We start from the raw sequence: 17,611 nt of genomic DNA on the forward strand, positions 1-17,611 counted from the left end.
ATTACTAAATAGATTTGAAAAATGTTTTTTGCTTTTTTTTTTATATAAACTCATTTTTTAAATAATGACATTGAATAATTTTTTTCAAATTCACATATACTTCCTGATTTATTCGTATTGTTCCCAGTAGTTTGACATGCTTATTACAAATTATTATATTGTAAAAGAGCATCATGTAGTATCAGTCAAAATAACACTGTTTTGGCAAAGTAAGTATCATTTACCATGCAAGTGTCGTATCTTCATGAATAAACAGTTAATAAAAAATAAAAACCATAACACCGAAATCTCCTGAACTTAGAAATGAATTTGGCCCAAAAATAAAACCATAAAATCTTGTCTCTACTAATTGGCATGTAGATATCAGTACACCCCTAGCCGAGGCACCCGTCCAAGCGCTTTGGTGTGAAGAAGGCAATCCCTGATTGGAGAAGTTGCTGAGGTGTGCTAGTTCGGCAGGAGACGTCCACCGAGATTGCGAAACTGTTAAGAGAGCCTGTCTTCCTCCGACCTCATCTCTTGGCGAAAACTGCTGAAATAGTGAATGGAGTTTTTCTTTACTAAAATAAGGCATGGATGTAGGAAAAACCAGCTTATATAAATCATTTATTTAAGAAAATATTCTTCACGGACTTTATTATTTTCAATTGACTCAACTATAATTTTTTAAACTAAATAAATTAGTAAATTTAGGTTTTTGTTTTTATTATATGGCACAGCACTGACTTCACACCAATCTTACCCCTCACTGGTATCGTATTTCTTCTGTTAGCTAACACGAGATAAGATTCATGGAATACTTTCCTACAGTAGTTAAGTGACGGGGAAAGTTAAACTAGGAGACAGATTCACACATCACAGATACAACTTGCATGAATGAAGTCATTACAAAAAGTTGGACTTAGTAAAGCACTTGCAAAAGTTTTTTTTTGTTTCAGCTAACCTCGCATGTCTTCTTCACATCTGATCACACTCTTTAAACACGACACAATTCCACAGCACATGTTTCAAGCATCGAACACCGACCACAAGAGCCCAGATTACACTAGAATTGCAGGTTTCGTTGCTGGACCATCTCTTTCCGTAACAGCAACAGAATTAATAATTGGTTTTAATTTTAAAAAAAAAAAAACATGCTTAGTTCACATACTTAAATCACTTTAAAGGCTTACAGGCTTACGTAACATTGTGATTCAAAATGCAGTTCATTACCGCAGTGCCTGCAGTGATCAACTAACTGTCCTCAACTCAAATATTGCAGTTCAATTAGTACCTATTATTTTTTATAGCCTTTCACCGTTTACTTTCATTCTGTTCATAGAAAACCCAAGTAATTCGAACAATGTCCGAGAAGACAAAATAGCTGCAAAAAATATTTAATGTATGACTTCAAACAGTTGTAAAAATTGTTTCAAGTATTCTACTAACTAATGTTTGACATGTATCTTGTACATGAAACGTAACAGCTAATACTTTGCATATCTCAAACATGTAACGTAATACTGTATGATCAGATCATTTTCTGTTTCCTGAATTTCTTTCTTTTCGAAATGGGTGATTTGATGTATTAAACAGTTTTTATTTTAATCATTTAAAATCCCCCAATTTTATATTGTATTTCTGCCTTGCATTATCATCTTTTTATACAAATTTTTTTCTAGGATTGTGACTCAATTGCAAAATAGATTATGTGATCTTGTGATAAGAACATGAAATTGTAAAAGATGAAAGCTGTATTTAAATATATGTCAGTAATCATTAAAAAAAAATTAAAAATAATTTATAAATTTCATACTGGCTTCTCAATGTATTCTTATAGGTAATAAAAGATGTTCAATACTGGTGCTAATTATGTGCATTACATTTCAAAATGATTACAACATGTTTACAATGTGACTCGGTGCATGCATGATTTGAAAGTTCGTTCAGTTTATAAATCTAGGCTCTGTGCAAGTTACTAAGCAAGTCATCAAAAACTTAGCACGATAACAAAATACACTCTATCACTATTCAACATAGTCACATCTCTTATTAAGATGCTGGTCAGAATGCTTGAAAGACATTCCTCTTGATAAAAATTCTTAAAAATATAAAAACAAGCTGTGAATTATCTAAGCAAAAATTTAATGTTTGAACGTCAAAAAATAACTGCACTGGCTTTTTTTTTATTATTCCCAATCCAAATAACACTTTAAAATGGTTCACAAACTTGTTAGTTTCAGACTTGTAACACCGTACGAAGTAACTTTCGTTAAAACGATAAATAAACTTGATATCACATGTTGTATTCTTGTAACTTGTTCGGCAAGTAGAACTACGGAGGTCACAAGGGCACGCGGCGTCGGGCGAGGAGGGGGGAACTGATATGACGTGGTGCGATCTCTCCTCCCCTCCCGCGCGCGCCGTCCAGTGGGACGTGAGGAATGTGGGTTCACGGGGTGAAAACCTTGTGGGGGGTTGGGGGGATCGGTCCAGCACGATCAACAACAGGCTCAGTCAACGATCGTGCGTCCGTCCCGTGACGTGGCGATCGCCCGTACGCGATATTGTGCTAACAGTTGTGTGTTCTAAGAAATATCACATTTGTGCAACCCGGTCCCTGAGGAGCTAGCGCGAAGACGGCGATCATCTCTCGACGTGCCGCCAGGCCGCCAGTGTCGCCACCGCGGCCACCGCCCACAGCGCACGGGCCCCGGGGCGCACGCAGCTGTTCGCCTCCACGCACTGGCCTGCATCACACCGAATCCTCCGTCATCTTCACTCAGGGGCGGAGCCGGGGGGGGGGAGGGTTGTTTAGGGGTTAAACCCCCCCCCCCTTAGCGCTAAATCTTTAATTAATTTCTTATTCATCACTCAAACAAATTTCATATTAAAAATAATAAAATTTTTACCATTACAATATTTAAATTTAAGTACCGAAAACTGCTAAAATAGCACTATTTTACACCTTAAAATCCTAATTTTCCCGGGGGAGCACCCCCAGACCCCCCCGTTTTATAACTTTATAACCATACACAAATTCTGGATACGCCACTATTTTCACTGAACACTTACTTCAGCACTTTGTTACTTAACATGATTAACCTATTAATTAAAAAAAAATAATATAGGTTTCAAAAAAATACATACAACAACTGTAATCTACGAATGAATTACAGCGAAACCCCTTATTTACGTTACCGTTATTTACGTTTTCCAGTTATTTGCACTTTATTCTTCAGGTCCCGTTTAGTTCCCATTTAATCCAATACAATACTTTCACGCGAATTACGTCTCAAAAATCGAATCCATCCCGCTATTTATGTCACGTAACAACCATAGTAGGCCTAAAAACATTGTGAAAAACGTAACTTTTATAGTCGGCAGTGAACATTTTAAATCGCAAAATATACATATTTTATAACATGAAAAGTTGCTTTTATTTCTAAACATAATAATTTAAGCCCAGGCGTGTAAAAGTCCGAGTAATTATAGCAGGAGACAATCTAAAATGTACTAGGGAAAAACGTAAACTCACGAATGAATAAACATTCTGATTAGTGATGGCCCGATATCCAAAAACCCGATACCGATACCGATATTTCCAAATTTACCGATCCGATACCCGATACCCGATATTTCGATACTAGGCCTATCTCATTTCTAACACTGATTCTATAAAATTGTGGTTCTGGAGTATTGTTAGAGACAATAATGAAAAATGTTAAATATTAACAAAACATACTTATGTGAATGTATATTATTTTTATTAATTGTAAAATATTGTAAATTCACATTAAATGAAAACTAATAATGAATTTATCATAATGGCCTACAAATAAGCTCTCTAAATTCAAGGTCTTAAAAAATTAAATTGTTTTTCAAGGCCAGATAAAGCAATATTCTGGTGTAGGTATTACCTACAGTATGCAAAAAAATATTGTAACTACAAGGAAACAAATTTCAGATTTTTGTGGAGAAATGTTTAGAAATCTTGTAGCTGTCCGGTATTAGCCTCTAGTGTATTTGCTTATAATGTATGAATTACAAGTCACTGCATGTACCGAGTCTAGTGTCTCAACTGTAATCTACGAAAAATACCGTCCGAAAAACGGGAAGCCTACAGCTCACGTAGTTTCGGTTCCCTGCAAGAATTTCCGAAGATTGTTTTGCGTTTTGGTATTAACGCCCCTTCAGCCGCTAAATCAGAAGTTCAAACATGTTGTGACTGACCTAACCTAACCTAACCCTTCGATTTTTTTAATTTCAATTTTTGAGAGAAATCCGAAGTTGCACGAACGTGATAGGGAACCGAAACTACGTGAGTTGTAGGCTACCGCCGAAAAACATCAAACTTTTGTACCCTTTGTAAAATTTCATCACGGTTAACGACATGCTAGAAAGGAAGGTCTTCAAGTAGCAAATTTTGTGACCATTGTTCAAGTGTATCACTCCATTTATTGGTGCGAAAACACGTTAAAAATATGTGAAAAGTAATTTCAATACAACTTTGAAACGTACTGCAGAGTTTATAAAACCACACATCTTTATTTATGTTGTTGGTAATGCATTCAATATAGCCAACATAATACCTTTGCTGCAACTTGCCCTACTTAAACACGTTTCATATTTTAGCTTTTGTAAAACTTACGTAACGTTTGTGTATAGAACAGCAGTTGGTGACCATGAAAGAACACGGAAAGAAAATGTCTGTTATATCAAGCAGCAACTTTATTTTTCTTCATGTTTACTTACGGCTACACCACTTATTAAATTAAATATCGTAATTATTTTCGTTTATGTTTTCAATTTATGTACACATAGTGAACTTCGAAAATTCATCAAGCGAAAACATTTTGCGAATATCTGAAATGAATAAATATGCACTAATGACTGGGATTTGTGTACACATGGAAGAATTGTACCGTCGGGATGCATTGCAGTATCAGAAAGAAGAAATAGGCTTGAAATCTTGAAATTGTTTCAGTGGAAAATATGCTTGGAATTACTAGGTAATATGGTGACGTGAAGAAAGATAAATTACGCCCGCGGAAAATAAGCTTGGAATTACGGTTAAGGTTATGTGAGAAGTATTATTGGCGAGAGCAAACATCGGTTATCAAAATATTGCAAGTATTTACCGATGTCCAATATTGAAAAATGTGCCGATATTACCGATCTGTTATATCGAATATCGAATATCGGGCCATCACTAATTCTGATACTATATTTATGTCACAACTTAGCCAAAATACTGGTACGAGACATAAACTTCACAAGATAAAATGAGCGGAGTCTTGGTAACTGTTTCATACGTATTTTACATTTTTGGAAGTATTGTACAGTTGACGCATATTTTATAACTAACTAACTATTTCTGAGGATCGTAAATTATTAATTATTGGCATCAAGACATCAAGATGAACGTAAACTTAAATATGTCACGGCAGCGAGAAAACTGGTGCGTATACCAATAAACTCGTATTAGAACTGGACAAAACTGGTACACGGGAGGTGGAGCATATATTTTTTTCCGCTAAGCTCGTATCTATTGGCTGGCTGCTGATGGAACGTCACGAGTCTGGGCGGAGCTTTGAGTGAGTTATACTGCGCATGCGCAGCTCAGAGAACAGAGAGAGCCAGCCGGCGGCTACGCCGCGCTGTAACAACAGCTGATTGAGTACGATGACCTTTTTCCGCACACGGCGCGCTATTGACGGTAAATTTCCAAAATGTGACCCTTTTTTTAAAATATTTTTACTGTGGTGCAACGCGTATGTGTAATGTAGCCTGTATTTGTTATGAACGCTGCAGGATGCGACTCTATTTTAATTAACTTTAACGTATTTCTTACTTTTCCCTTTATTTACACTTTCCCGCTTTTTACACTTTTTTACATTGTCCCCATGAAAAGTGCAAATAAGGGGTTTTGCTGTATGTAGTAAATTAAGTACATTGCCAATATTTGAGTGTTTATAAAGGAAAGCATTTTTGGCCAAAATGTTTTGATAGGATTTAATTTATTGTCAGCAACATGTTTAGATGGCTGATACCATTTGTACACAAACAAAATGTTCATAGTACACCACAAGTGCAAGAGAAGTATTCACGGCAGACAGTGCATAACTGTATGCACCCAGCCCTACAAGTAATGATGTTCGACTTGCACGGCTGAGGTAACAACGGCATTGAATTAGGACATTATTTTAAGTAGCACGGTCATAAAATTCAAAGTAACGCTGTTTTTATATGCAAAGGAACTTTTAATATATTAATTGATGTATGCGCACAATTGCAATAGCAATTTTACAACATTAATCACAATCCAGGAGATTAATAACTTCAAAAACCGTTCAAAGAAAGCTTACCCTTTTCTTAACAGCTATTGGCTTCATTTACTGCCCACTTACTTGTGCTCAGTTAAAATGTTAATATGATTAGTATTAAGGAGAGATACCATATTTAATCGCATAATGTCCGCCATCGCATAATGTCCGCACATTTCTTTTTAAAAACTTGAAATGTAATTTTTTTAAATCCGCATAAAGTCCGCACCAGACAAAGCAACCTTGGCCACCCCTGAAAGGCACAGTAACGGGATGGAAAATTACTGACGCTGTCAACAATGCTTTGACCTTGAGTTGTATATTTCTCTGGAGCGGTCGCTGACAGGGTTTTGTAGCGTGGTGAAACCATCTGGACTCGGAAACTCGCACTCCACTGCGCAGCTGCCTGCGCCGTCACGCGAGTTGCAAGGGGATGGCCAGTACACGTCAACTCACACTACGTCACAAAGTAGGGGAGAAGTGGTGGGGGTACATGTGCACTGTTTTTTTATACACACAGTGGGCAAGGGACAGGGAGGGAGGCTCGCCGGCGCCGGCTAATGCAGACATTAGACATCTGCCCCATGCCGTCAGTGGCCATCTCAATGAAAGATTAAAAAAATATCTTTCCACGCAAAGCGTTTATTTTGTGTAAGCTGGCTGCGGCTTCTGAACGTAAGAGTGCACACGCGAGTGAGAGAAGAAAAAAAAATGAGTGGCGTCTTCCACTAATCGCCGGCACCCAATTATCTCGACACCTGTCACATTTCTCACGTCCGCTGCGGAGGGTCGCCAGTCACCAGCGCTCTTCTAGTAAACTAATTATGAGAGAACAATTTTTTTCCTCTACACAAAACGTAAAATTTTGAGGAAAAAAATTTTTTTTCAGACTTCACCTCATAATGTCCGCACCCCATTTTTTTTGTCAAAAATGTAGCCAAATTACTGCCGACATTATGCGAGTAAATACGGTATTTCCCAAGCCAGCGTGCACTCAACGCATTTTATTGGCGATGTTATTTTCTCCTGGGGCAAATGAAGGGGTCACTTTGAAGGACGGTAAAGGCCGTACCGCTGCTGGTGACGTTGAAGGCGAGCGCCCCGCCCACGCCGGGGCTGACGCCACGCTGGCAGCTGTCTGCGCTGCTGGAGAACAGCACCAGCCCCTCCAGCTCACGGTACATGAAGCACAGGCGCCGCGCCCCGTGCGACGAGCGGCTCAGGGGCGTCGTGATCAGGTAGTGCGTGCCGTTGTCCTCCCAGCGCCCGTGGCACGAGTACGCTGCAGCACGTCCCAACACGCCCCTCGTCACTGACCGCAGCGAGGCCTCATCACTCTCGTCCCCCGACAGGACTGTCGGGACCGTGTGCCGCAATCGTCGTGGCGCTTCGTGCATCTGAGACCTAACTAAGTAAATGTTTAATAGTTCATTAATATTAACAGGGCATATATCCCAGGGCGACTCCGGTTACCGCAGCCTGCCTCATGACCTACTTACTACTCAGTGCGATTCCCACACTGTAAAGAGTGTAAATGACAACATCCAACGTGTTGACAGTGATGGAGTCTCCTTGGTGCTAAAATATATCTTGCATTCTTGTGTGAAATTTACTACTTCGCATTCAACAGTTCTGAAAGTTCTGTTAGCAAAACGTGGTTAAACCAATGTTGGCAGAACAAATGGTCTGTATCTTTCTCATCATTGGTTCTGTGATTTTGCTAAGGCTTCGGAAACAACAAATCTCCATCCACATCAATTGTTTACAGGACCCAAAAAAAAATGGAACCGAGGTTAAAAATTGGATTGATTTTTTTTAATACGTCCCCTGTAATACTGTTTTAATCATGCCACTCTGAAATGACTTTAAAAAGGAACATATATGGCAATACAAGTACTCACCAGTAACTACTTGTAAAAAAAAAAACTGAGCTGTATGGGGCATGTTTTTGGCATATTGCACTGAAATGAACACACGAGATGCTCGCACCGCATCAACTTTGTGATGTTCCTGTAAACTGTCTCGCTCGCTCAACATCGGTCATCGAATACGTACCTGTGTTTGGCCTCCTCTTTCTGATATGACATGCATAATCTATATTTAGGCTAGATGTTGGTTTTTTTTCTCCTTCAGAATTTGTTGCATAAAAGGTAATGAATTTAATAAGGGCTTAAGTTATTCTGTAAGTAGATAACAGATGATCAAAATGTTGTGAAAGTGTAATTTGGAATCTAGAATAAAACCAAGATCTTTTATAAACAAAGATTTGGAGATTAACAAATTTTCTAATTTGTAATCAAATGAAATTTCTCACAAAAATAAATCACCTTAGTTTTATCTTTGTCCAGTGTGACCAAATTTAGATCACATCGATTCTTAGTCCCCCCTTCCTTTTTGCAAGCTCACTAAGTAAACTCAAGATCAAATTAGCATACTGACTATGTGCTAATAAATAACACCACACTTGCATCTAAGAATTTATCAAAGCAAGACAATATACAGTCTAAATTTAAGTATTGGACCATACGATTTTGTTAGAATTTACAGACTTTTACATCAAAATTCTTATTAAGAAGAAATGGAAAAATTCATTGTCAATTGAGGTGAGGTATGTGCCAAACTATTAATTAAGGTGAGCGTAGACAGGGGCGTATATCCTAGTTAACAAGAGTGCTACGAACAACTTGAGCCGTGACTCGTCAGTACCTGAGACGACGTCGGCGGGCAAGCACTTGGAGCGGAACTCCATGGTGTCCACGGTGCTGCAGCCGACCACCAGCGTGGTGAAGTCTTGGCTCTCCTCGGGGCAGGCGTCCGTCGCCAGGCCGTCGAGGTCACGTCTCGGCCGGCCCCGCCCGTGCCTCAGCGAGCGTGCCGCCCGCCCCGCGCGGCTCAGCCCCGTCACGCTGAACTTCCCCAGGTAGGGGCACTGCCGCGGCTCGGGGCTGGACGCTGCGGGCAAACCAACACCGTCCACTGTCGGAGGAGCCCCTGAGTCTGAACGGTAGACTCCGCAGTCCTCTGCAACCGAGGATGACACAAGCTATACAATCAAAGTGGTTTTAACCATTCTAAATATTATGTAAAATGTTTGGCTGACTAAAGTTTTGATACCAATCATTGCTGCAAAGGGTGAAAAATAGGGTTTAAGGGACAACAAACATGTATGCTCTTAATACGTACAGTGTTAAAACCCTTTATTGTTATTTAAAACTTTCCAAATATTATCTAAAACATTCTAAATATCATCCAAAAATATTGATATGACAAACAAACACTTATTGCCAGGGGCGGATCCAGAGGTGAGTCTTTAGGGAGGAGGAATCGGTCTTGAGTCTTGGGGGAAGGGGAACTTGTGTTGACTTCAATGAAAGGTTTTTTGTTACTAAAGTAGGGTACCTCAGACACTACCGTTGCCAAGCATTTTTTACCAACTTCATAAAATGTTATTATGAAGCTTGACGTCGTACTGCCCTTTGCGGTGTATGAAGCCCAGGTCCCAGCCTGACAAATAATGCTGTAGGAGCACCCCGTACCACAGTCAACGTGTTACAACCGACACGATGCCTTCTCTCGTCATCATCCGTGTTTTGTGTGTCTTATTGTTCGTTCTAGGTGAAGACTGGCTGAAGATGCTCCGAAAACAAGGGTCCGGTGATATAGTATTTCTCTCCTCTCTGGACAAGAAGCAAATTCAAGATGGCGGCCAATGCAACAGTAGAAGAGTTGAACTTACATTGTTCTGACCGAGTCATTCAACAGAATGCTTTGTGTAGTCTATACATTTAACAGTTACCATAAGCTGATTACGGCTTCTTTTCTGATAAGTTTGTGAATTCATATTTCTTTGTCTGTTCTTCGGGTTTTCTCTAGGCCTGTGCGAATACTAGTTTTTTATAGCAAAGCGAATATCAAATCGAATATTAAAAATACTCGTGAAGTCAAATTGAATTGCAAATATTGTTCTAGGCGAAGCTGTATTACACTTACATTATAGAATACAGGGTTGAAATTAAAAAAATTGTTTTTAACATCTGTATTGTTTAAACTTATTAAGTGATGAACCAATTGGGCCCTATTTATAAGATCAATAAATAAAAGTTATAAAATAAATATTCATAATAAGTATTAATATTAAGCATTCATAAAATTAAACTGAGTGCAACCTTTTGATTTTTGACGTGACAACGTCTAATAAATGAATGAACGCCAGCTGTACGCACGAAAAAGTGTCCCACTACGGATGTTCCTGTTTGCTCATTGTACGCATGCGTGGCATCTCTCTTCCACTCGATTGGCACAACCATCGATTTGACTTTTCAATCATATTTTCGTCGTTTGAATTATTAATATTATGTAATTTAACGATCGTCCACCGATTTTCAGCACAATCGGTACGGTTATTTAAAAGTAATGTTGGATATTCAAATACGTTTTGAACCAACAATGGTGTTTTACAGTTACACATAATAATTCAAATTACAACCGGGATCTTTTGCACAATGTTTTAAAAAATATTGTAACACCTTATAAATAAGTTTGGTGTATTTGGGATGCGTATTTGTTATAAAATAGAGTTATTAAAACGAAATAATATTATTCCCCTACCGTGAACAAAAATTTTATAAAAGTATATATAACATCTGAAACTTTTAATTATCAAATGTGGCCTCGTGGGTGAGCGATCAGTGGCGCTATCTTCTAATTGTAAGGTTGTCGGTTCGATACCCGGCAGGTGCGAAATTTTTTTTTGTACTTGTAAAAATAAATACGACGTTCGTAACATATCAAAAGTAATAAATCTATTTGAATAATGAATACAAATAAAAGTAAATTTATTAATTATATTGTACATTTCATTTCACTCCTTTGTATGCATACAAAATAGTGATAATTCAATTTTATTCATAAAAGTATGCAGAGGTAGATTTTATCATACAAAAGATAGAAAAATTTAAAAACAATTCTTCCTCAAAGAATATATTTTTAATGCCTAAATGGTTTGGTTGCAAAAATCTATTACGGCTCAGTCTCAGGCCGAATATGATATTTCCTTTTCTTCTGGATTAATCTTTCATCAATGTTTTGTTATGACGTTGTCACGTTAAACTATCGTCCGTAAACCGACTTTTCAGATAACCAATTTTTTTTTTAAGTAAACTATCTTTATTGAAGGAAAACATACACATAAAAAAATATATAGTTTTATTAACGAATCTAAGGCTTCCAATGTTCAAAGCTTCGTAATAATTGCAAAGCTTCACATCAAGACGCGAAGCTTTGCAAGACCGAAGCTTCAAAATAAAACGAACAGCAAATTTCCTGGCGAAGTCAAATCGAATTATTAAAAAGAGCTTCGACTGATTTGCTTGGTCGAAGCTTAGCAACAGGCCTAGTTTTCCTCTATGACGTCACAGTGCAAACAAGCAATGGCGTGTGTCCAAAATAATCATTTAAATGAACTCGAATGTCTCCAGTCCACTGGATTGACAGAAGGTGACTTACTGACGAGCGTCACAAACGGAAGGGTGCTCTTGTTGAAGTTGGCTGGTAGGCAGGCGTCCTCCTGTCTCCACGTGTGACTACCTGCAAGCACAACCAGGACTCGCAGGGGAGACGTGACCACGGGAATATTACAATCATGATGCTAGACTCACCACACTCAGGTAGGGCAACACGAAAGGACACAATGCAACAATACATTAATCGTGGCCATATTTTTAACAGCACGACAAACAAGAAAAAATCTACCAAACCTAAACTGTTTCATGCCGCTAAATACAGGCCTCACTCATCACAGCCAGATGTCCAACTTTTATTATAAGTTCGTGAGAAATTATTTTTCTTCAATTTTTTAATTCATAAGAAAAAAATTCTTGAACATTAACATCATTTACAGATTTCACAGGTACATTAATCAAACAGTATTGGGGGAGGGGGAGAATCTCTCATAAGTCGTAACAGCAGTGTTACCAATGCAACAGTCTGTTCTAAATGTATCATCGTTACACACCAGCATCGTCCCACTTTTAACACACATTAATGGGATTTAAAATAAGTTTTGCAATTGAAAGTTTGACAAACACAGGGTTTTTTCATTGATGTGTACGTGAGGTGACAGGTTAAAAAAAAAGTCCAAGATGCTGAAATGTTGTAATTCCAACTGCTTAAAATTACACTGCACACAGAAGAGCCAGGCTAATGAATTAAGAAACAGCACCAATGAAAACACAAAAATTGGAACCTCTAACGTCAAGCAGTACACTAGGTACAGTACTTAAATACCATCTGAAAAAATTATTAAATGCTACTTCTTGTTATCAGAATTGAATTTTTATATTATTTTTTGATAGTCTTTCAAAACAATGTAATTTCTACAACAATATAAGCTCAACGGACAAAAAATTAGTCACCCTGGAGAAATCATTACAAGCATCATTTAACACAGTGTAACTCCTTCGCCTCTGGACTTGATAACCACCTGGATTCGGTCACAAGGTTTTGCAGGTACATCACATCCGGGTTCAGCCACTCGCTGAAGGATTTGATCGTGCAGTTCCACCAAATTGCGGGGTTGCTGATGTCTGCGTTTTACCCGCTGTTCCAAAATGTCCCACAGGTTTCCAACGGGGTTCAAGTCAGGTGATTTTGCACATGCCAATTAAATAAATAAATAGTAAATAGGGTGGGAGAGTGTACATAAAACCAGTCACATTTGCGCCCAGCCCGGTGAACTTTGCTGTTGTCGTCTCGAAAAATTAGGGTGTACTCATGCAGATGATCAATGAAAGAATTTTTAAATAAACATGCTGGTTCGTGTTAGTGGTCATCGCAGTGAACGGGGCCCAATCCATGATCAGAAAAACACCCCCAAAACATCACAAGACCCACCTCCGGCTTGAACCAGACCTTGCACGCATCCAGGATGAAATGCTTATTTTGGTCTTCGGTGCACTCAACAACGTGTGTCACTGGCGTACAGGGAAAAACATGATTCGTCAGAAATTATGTACCGCCCGTTCGCCAGTCAGCTACTGTCCACATTCAATGATTTCTAGCCCATTAGAGACCCACAGCTTTATGTGCCTGTGTGAGCAATGGCCTCTTGCGAGGGGACCGACTCCAAATGCTCACTGCACGCAGTTCCCGTCGCAGTGTTCTCTCGCTAACCGGTTGAGATTGACCTTCATTAGCTGACTGCAGCAATTCCTGTCAGGTTTGGAAGAGATTTTGATTCACGAGCCGTGAAATGCGTCTCTGGTCCCTCTGTCTGGATCTTTTTCCGACCACCAATCTGAACGTCACGTTTCATGATCATGTTCAGTATACCATTGCTTGTCGACACACACAACAGTCCGCTGCGAAACATCAACAAATCGGCAACTTCAAGCACCATATGGTCGCACACGATTGCCTCTTTTTTCACCATTCTGTCACATCCTTAACATCTACCCATGTTGACAAACACTATCCGCTTGAAACATCAGCGTCTCACTATCGCAACTGCCTGATGCTCACGTAGACACAGTGAGCGTGTGGTTGAGCATGGGACTCGTTCGCTGCACCGTCTGTACGGGCTTAATGATCCATCTGTGCATGCGCACTAGGGTGGCTAAATTTTTTTGTCCGGTGAGCTTAACCTTAAAGCTTTACACTCTGTGAACTACAGACTCAAAACATTTGGCATATAACTACGTACATACCTGAAAAGATACGTCATAACAAATCACTAAAAAATAATGGCCGAACTATCAATTCTTATAACATGATAAAAATCAGTTATGCCATCAAACCTTGAAAACACTGTGTCATATACTATCCACTACGAAAACATCAACTCAACTATGTAACTATAAAAACGTGAGCCGTACTGTTCACTCCAGAAATATTTCCGTATTTCTCACCAAAACGAGAATTTGTTACATTAGAGTTGATAGGAATAAAACTGCAAAGCATATAAACAGCCACCAGTACTTACCAGTCTGGACCTCTATAACGTGCCCATCACGCCGGTAGAATGTCATGCACATGAAGCCACTCTGACTGTAAACACAATGAAACAGGAACATCAATTTCATAAATGAAAACCAGCACATACATAACTTTTTTTATAGTGTTGTATTCAGATATTGTTGGCTTTTTTAAAGTAACTAACCAATCTCCAATACATGATATGTATTTAAAACATAAATAAAACAACGTACAGTTTTTGTAAATATTGAACATATTGTATAGCTATAAACATTTCATAAAATAATTTACTTTTATTTATATAATTACATTTTTAAAAGTACAATATCTTGAGGAATCGTAATAGAATAAGTATTAAGAAAATTATTGTAATTTTGTTTTATTTTATTTATATACTTCAGAAGTTAGCAGTGTGGAAATTTGAATTCACTTTATTTCCTCTAATATTTTTCTTAAAATTGTTTTCCTCGAATACTGAATCATCGAATGATATGGCTTTGATGGTACATTTGATTAGCACATCCCTATCTATAGCCAGTGTGACGTGCTACTAAGGGGAGTTCCGCCGCAATGCTGACGTGACTGGGGGGTTGGAAGGACGGTTACCAGCCCATGGTGAAGTGACTGGGGGGTTGTAAGGACGGTTACCAGCCCATGGTGAAGTGAGTGACGAGGTGAGCCACGTCCCCCGTCTGCTGCTTCAGCTCGGTGCACACGACGCGCATCTCCTGGCTCGCCGCGTCGCTGCTCAGGCCCATCGACACGGAGATGCCAGCACCCGACAGCAGCGTGTTCGCGTAGCTGCGCGCACAGCACACAACACTCGCCGTGTCTCTCTCTCCAGCAGGTCAGACACCAAGCGCTCGCAAGGGGTCGGTACATCCTTGACCAGTCAAAGAAGACATGCCTCTATGTGCCAGGCACCGAACTAGCGTTCAGTCTTTGCATCGGTAACAAACCTCTGCAAAACTTTAAAAGGTGAACCCACAATTTCATGGTGCCAGCATTACTTAAAATACCATATTACATTTCTGATCAGGGTGTCCACAAGGAAAAAATATTTCGTACCAACTTAGGCGAGAAAAAAGTACTAGATTTGAAAAAAGTACTAAATTATAATTTGTTAAGGTTTTAACAATTTAGGAAGTTATTATGACATTGCAATGCTCTAACTTAAATATCACAACACACACACACATACATTCCATAGTTTTTAAAAATTATTACGCTTAATAATAAAACATATTGGAGTTACTGTAATAATATTATATTAAAGAAAAAAGTACTAGATCTGATCGTAAATGTACTAGACACTAGAGCACTAAAAAACTTATAAAAGTACTGGATCTAGTACGAAAGTACTAACTGTGGACACCCTGTTTCTGATACTAAAAACACCACGTGATTTGATTTGACTTCACCTATATTTTAAACATTCAATTTGACTTCACATAAAAAAAAAATAGTATTCACACAGGCCTACTAATGCAGTTCATCATGCTTGAACGTCTCGCAGCTACAAACAAAGGCCTAACAGAAGGTACCTCCAAGAATATAACGGGGCTCTGGAAACAACTAAGCTACTCAGTATACCCGCGAATGTGAGGCAAGTTAGTGTGTCGGAAAGGAACCCAACCCTCGCCACTCAAGCGTCATGAGTTAGCGATTGCAGCCACTGAGAATTAGGCTTAACCGAATCCTGTATTTATATCCCATTAGGAAGTTCAATCCAAGCAACAAATTATTCACGAATATCAAATATTTTTTTTAATCTAATAAAAACATAATGAAATTTTTTTTTAAACTTCACTGGAGTCCCAAGAAAAATTTATGCAAAATAAAGTAAGATGTAAAAGTGAGAAATATCTACTGGACAAACCTTAAATGGGCCATAAATAAAGTGCTGAAAATTCAATAAAATGAAAAAAAACTGGAAATTTATTTTTCTTAAACCACTAAAATATTTAGTTAAATTTTTCATTGTCAATCACAACTGAATGAAATATGTAAAAAAAAAGAGTATTTTTTAACAACTTTTTAATCAAAGTCACAGATAACTTGTTGCAGGAAAAAAAGAATCCGAATTTCTGACGATGAGGGTTCATGGTGCGATGTTACAGACATCTATAGATTATTATAATCCTAGTCTCTATTATTATCTTTAAAGATTTGTGCAATGGGAGTGCATGACTTCATGTAATTTTTTGGACATACGCCATTGCTAAGAACTTTTTCTGTTGAAGAAAAACTAAGAAATAAAAAACTAAGAAATAAATAAAAAAAATACCCAAAAAAGACAAAAAACACAAAATTAAGCAAAAAATTGCTGTTGTCAACAAGGATATAAACACCACAAAATATTCCCCAACGGGAATATGGTCAAAAAACAAAGAAAAATGTACTAAGAGAATGAAAAAAAAAAAACCACAAATGATGACGACACAAAAATATTGAACCCAAAAAAATTCAGCACAACGGTTGAAACGAAACATAAACACGACAAAACGAAAAGACGAAACAAACACAATAGTTTTCCAAAACAGAATAGAACGATAAAAAACCCCTACAACTGATGACAACACAAAAATATTGAACCCAAAATAATTCAGCCCAACAGTTGAAAAGAGACAAAAACACGACAAAACGAAAAGACGAAACGAACACAATAGTTTCTTAGTTTTTCTTCAACAGAAAAAGTTCTTAGCAATGGCGTATGTCCAAAAACTTACATCAAGTCTAGTCTCTATTGTAAACAAAAAACTTTGATGATTTATCTGTTTGAAAAATGTTGCGTCGAGTACTACGTTGTTCGGGTCGACTTTGAACTTGTGAACTCTCGCACGGGCGCTCACCTGGGAGCCGGCTTGTGGCCGCCGGCCAGGGAGGAGTTGCTGATGCGCAGCGTGGTGTTGCGGTGGTGGAAGGTGTACGAGCGCGCGTAGTCCAGCGTGTGCCAGCGCAGCGACGAGGTCAGCCACGCCGGGAACCAGCACTTGCTGTGCGACATCGCTGCAACAGCGACGCGACCCTCGGCCGTCCGTGCCCGCCCGTACCCAGGGCCGCGACTAGAGTTTCCGGCAACCGGGGCATGGATGGATTCGTTGACCCCCCCCCCCCCCCCCCACTCTTTTTTTTTGCACATACCACACCAATAAAGCGGGTGGTCCGGGGACTTTCCCACGAAAAATTGGCGCTATTCAAGCATTTTCCATACCTACATGTAACAGTTTCTGTGCTACTGTAACTTCCATGCAAAAACTTTTTACCAGTTACCAGTTGTAGTAGGAACTACAATGCAAGCAATTTCGGCGCCCCCACAGCTTTGCGCCCGAGGC

General features: G+C 38.8%; 1 protein-coding gene across 3 annotated transcripts in view; it reads right to left on the reverse strand.

The window, feature by feature from the left end:
• Positions 1-1,121: 1,121 nt before the first annotated feature.
• LOC134535094 (uncharacterized) overlaps positions 1,122-17,611 on the reverse strand; it is a 65,315-nt gene continuing 48,825 nt past the window's right edge. For all 3 annotated transcript variants that reach the window (XM_063373967.1, XM_063373969.1, XM_063373968.1), the window contains exons 7-13: positions 17,129-17,285; positions 14,925-15,077; positions 14,284-14,348; positions 11,811-11,891; positions 9,012-9,257; positions 7,378-7,587; positions 1,122-2,729 (exon numbers count right to left, since the gene is read on the reverse strand). In XM_063373967.1, the coding sequence (XP_063230037.1) occupies positions 2,626-2,729; positions 7,378-7,587; positions 9,012-9,257; positions 11,811-11,891; positions 14,284-14,348; positions 14,925-15,077; positions 17,129-17,285 (1,016 nt within the window). In that variant the 3' untranslated portion in view covers positions 1,122-2,625. The remainder of the gene's footprint in view (positions 2,730-7,377; positions 7,588-9,011; positions 9,258-11,810; positions 11,892-14,283; positions 14,349-14,924; positions 15,078-17,128; positions 17,286-17,611) is intronic.

The sequence above is a fragment of the Bacillus rossius genome, chromosome 8 (genome assembly GCF_032445375.1).
Source record: "Bacillus rossius redtenbacheri isolate Brsri chromosome 8, Brsri_v3, whole genome shotgun sequence".
NCBI classification, from domain to species: domain Eukaryota; kingdom Metazoa; phylum Arthropoda; class Insecta; order Phasmatodea; family Bacillidae; genus Bacillus; species Bacillus rossius.